The following is a 3,616-nucleotide window of genomic DNA, read 5'->3' on the forward strand; positions in this document are numbered from 1 at the left end:
CAGGGAATGTCAGAGCTGGGAGGGCCTTAGAACAGGGAATGTCAGAGTTGAGAAGGCCTTAGAGCAGGGAATGTCAGAGTTGGGAGTGATCTTAGGACAGGGAATGTCAGAGGAGGGAGGGGCCTTAGAACAGAGAATGTCAGAGTTGGGAGTGATCTTAGGACAGGGAATGTCAGAGGAGGGAGGGGCCTTAGAACAGGGAATGTCAGAGCTGGGAGGGCCTTAGAACAGGCAGTGTCAGAGCTGAGAGGAGCTTAGGACAAAGAATGTAGTATCAGGATGACTTTATAATTCAGCAGGGCTGTGCGAGCTCCTGAGAGCAAGGACTGTTCTTGCCTTCCTTTGTATCCCAATGCTGGGCATGTAGCAGGGGCTTAATTAAATGCTAGCTGAGAACTGACTCAGGTCATGGAATGTATGATCAGGAAAGAACCTCGGACTATAAAAGCTCAGCTCTGCAGGTACCTTAGAACACAGCACGTTACAGCTGGAAGGGCCTTAGGGCACCTCAGAACATAAGGAAGGGACTGCGGCCTTAGTTATGCCCATCTAGTCCAGTGTTGTCCATTTTACTAGTCCAGAGGATGGGGAAGTGACTTGTCCAAAGTCACCTACTGTGGGCCCCAGGCTTCCTGCATTCCCAAGCCAGTGCTATTTCACTGTAGCCCACTTTCCTTAAAAAGAAAAGAGCCAATCCCCCTTTTGGCTCAAGGCTTTGAGGCCCCGTCCCCCTCCTCACCAATGTGCTTGATGATCTGACTGACGGTGGGCTGGAAGAGCTCATTCATGGCTTCACAGGACATCCTCAGCATCCCCTGGGAGGACCACTTCACAAAGTTGACGCTGCAGGGGAAAGGTGATGACAGGGTGGGGGGAAGGTGGGATGCCATTCCCAGTCTGAGCGATGACAGAGGGGGCTTTCTTGTACCCAGCCCTCCCATGGCAGCCCATCCACCCCCTGACCCTGGGACACCCAAGACAGATGTCACTGAGTCTTCACCTCCTCTGCGGCTGAAGCCGATGACTTTTAGGGGAGTGTGGCAGGGCAGTATGGGGGGAGAATCTATGCCCAGAAAGGTGATCCCACAGTCTTCATCAATCACCTCCGCCCAATTCTGAGGCCAACCCCCTGCCCGCCTGTCATTTAGGATCACAGAAGCAGGAGCCTACAGCTGACGGGGAGCTTAGAGGCCATCTGGCCCAACCTCATTTTACATAAGGATAAACTGAGGCCCCAGAGGTTATGTGGTTTACCCAAGGGCACAAGTGGCTGGCTTTGGACCCAGCTCCTAATTGAATCTAGTGTCCAACCTGCCACTCTTTACTCTCCTTCCCTCCTCTCTACCTTTTTCCTCAGATTTCTGAGCACGTCTCTAACTCTTCCTCCCATCCCCTGCCTTCAGCTGTGCCCAGGACGGGGAAGTAATGGCCTCCCGGGTCCCCACCTGCTCTTGCGTAAGGCCGTCTCCACATTGTGGCCCCGCTGCTTGCGGTAGAAATCGATGAAGGAGAAGGGAAGGGAGATGTTGAGGGGACTGGCACGGTGGGGCCCAGCCGTTCGCTTGCGGGCCTCAAAGGCAATGGTCAGGTCCACCCATGCTGCTGGACGCTTGGTTTTGAACATGGTGATGAAGTCGTCACTGAAGATCCTGCCCAGCAGCTGTTCAAAAGCCAGGTCCACCCCAACTGCCCCGTAGGGACCCCCTGAGGAAGGAAGAATTGAGGGAGGCTGTTCTCATTTGCTCTGTTCCAGGAGCCTCAGCGAAAGAGAGACTGAGGCATTGTGTGCAGGAGCCTCTGGCCCGAGAAGGAGGCATAGCCCCTGCCCCAAGCCTCTCCCCAAGAACCCTTCCCTAAGCACAGGTCTGGTCACGCCAGGCAGCAGCCTCAGCAGCCCCCACTGGGTCCCTACTGCCTTGGTGCTGGCCAGCTCTCACGCCTTCTGAGACTCAGCTCAGATACCGCCTTCTCAATATAACTCTTCCTGATCCCCCCAGTACTGGTGTGCTGTCTCCCCAAGTGGTGTTGTCTGTGTATGCACATACAGACGCACAGCTATCTACAACACAATTTCCTCTTTTGGCTGTTGTTCAGTCACGTCTGACTCTTCTTGGCAAAGCTACTGGAGTGGTTTGACCATTTCCTCCTCCAGCTCATTTTTACAGATGAAGAAAAGGAGGCAAAATGCACTAATTATGTTATTATATATTATATAATATAATAACTCAACAGCCCCTATAGGCCCTGGACAGAATGTCACTTACTTGTGGGCAGGGAGTGCTTCACTCTTGTCTGTCTGGCACAATGCCTGGGACACACACAGTAGGCGCTTAGTAAATGCTAGTTTGATCTGCTGGAAGGCACATCCCCAGGCCCTGTCCTGAAGGAGCTCCTGGTCTTACTGAGCGAGCAGATGCTCAGGAATGGGGGAATCAGAGGCAGGTAGGGGATGTGGGTGGGTCTGTCTGGGAAGGATGCAGTTGCAGTACACAATTTGGCCACGAGAGAGCAGTGTGACCAAAGTACTGGTCAATGTCGGGGAGACTAGATGAGTGAGGAGGGGGGTCTGTGGCTCTCACCTGAAGCTTTGTAGAGCTCCTTGAGAGTCCCCAAAGGCTGCTCTATCTGGTGCACGGTCAGGTCCACGGTACCTCCCCCACAGTCTGCCACAATGTAGCGGTCACCTGCAGGAAGGTGTGTCAGGACAGGATGGACGTGAGCACACACATGCACAGGCACCCCAAAAATGCACTGGCATACAGGTATTCCTAGAGACACACATGCAAGCAGGCACAGACGTGCACCACACAGAAAACCACCTATGGAGACGGATGTGTGTTCACACACAAACACAAGCACCGTGTAGCTTCTCTGCTCACCCCCAATTCCCCCCCCCTTCCCAATCAAACCAAATCAAAACAATCAGCTCAAATCAGACCTGGGAGGGACCTTAGAACCTGGAAGAACAGAGCTAAGAGGAACCTTAGACACAGAATGTCTAGAACTGGGGGGGGGGGGGCCCAGCAGAGGATCCACCCCCTTAAAAAATTACTCAGTTTCCCCTGGAAATCTACTTTCTTTAACAATTTTAAAATTTATGTCATTTCAAAAAATATAAAGTATATATATTTAAAGTGATGTATCTTAAATTTCATAATTTATTAAATTGTAAATTTGTGGGGTTTTTCTTGCATTGAAATTTTGATGATGTAATATTGAATCTTGTAACCGTATAGTATCATGTTGTAACTAAGTCATTACACGCACATATTCCTGCTGATAAATGCTGGACTTCCTGACAATGCACAACAGGCTTGTTTGCCAACACCTGCTTGTTAAGACTTGTTGGCGGACTTTACCACTGAGTAGTTGATAACTTGCATTTTGTGTTTATTTGGAAAATATCACGATTACTACGACTTTAACTTTGTTACACAACAGATGAAATGCGTACAAATGGTTTTTCAAAATTTTCTTTTCTTTCCTTACGCTTCTATCACCCCTTATTTTAATTCATTGCCCCCCAGTTGCACCCCGGGGCTGCTACTGCCCCCCTGGGTCATTCCAGTATCCCCCAGGTTCACTTTGGGAACCTATGCCCTAGAGCTTAGAATGA

General features: G+C 50.6%; 1 protein-coding gene across 1 annotated transcript in view; it reads right to left on the reverse strand.

Annotated features, from left to right (window-relative positions):
• Nucleotides 1–3,616, reverse strand: part of HSPA12B (heat shock protein family A (Hsp70) member 12B) — a 40,979-nt gene that overhangs the window by 3,510 nt on the left and 33,853 nt on the right. The window contains exons 10-12 of the mRNA XM_069066127.1: nucleotides 2,580–2,684; nucleotides 1,446–1,704; nucleotides 740–843 (exon numbers count right to left, since the gene is read on the reverse strand). Of these exons, the coding sequence (XP_068922228.1) occupies nucleotides 740–843; nucleotides 1,446–1,704; nucleotides 2,580–2,684 (468 nt within the window). The remainder of the gene's footprint in view (nucleotides 1–739; nucleotides 844–1,445; nucleotides 1,705–2,579; nucleotides 2,685–3,616) is intronic.

This window comes from Petaurus breviceps, unplaced genomic scaffold, assembly GCF_028583685.1.
Source record: "Petaurus breviceps papuanus isolate PSGF00001 unplaced genomic scaffold, PetGlider_PUasm1.0 139, whole genome shotgun sequence".
Taxonomy (NCBI): domain Eukaryota; kingdom Metazoa; phylum Chordata; class Mammalia; order Diprotodontia; family Petauridae; genus Petaurus; species Petaurus breviceps.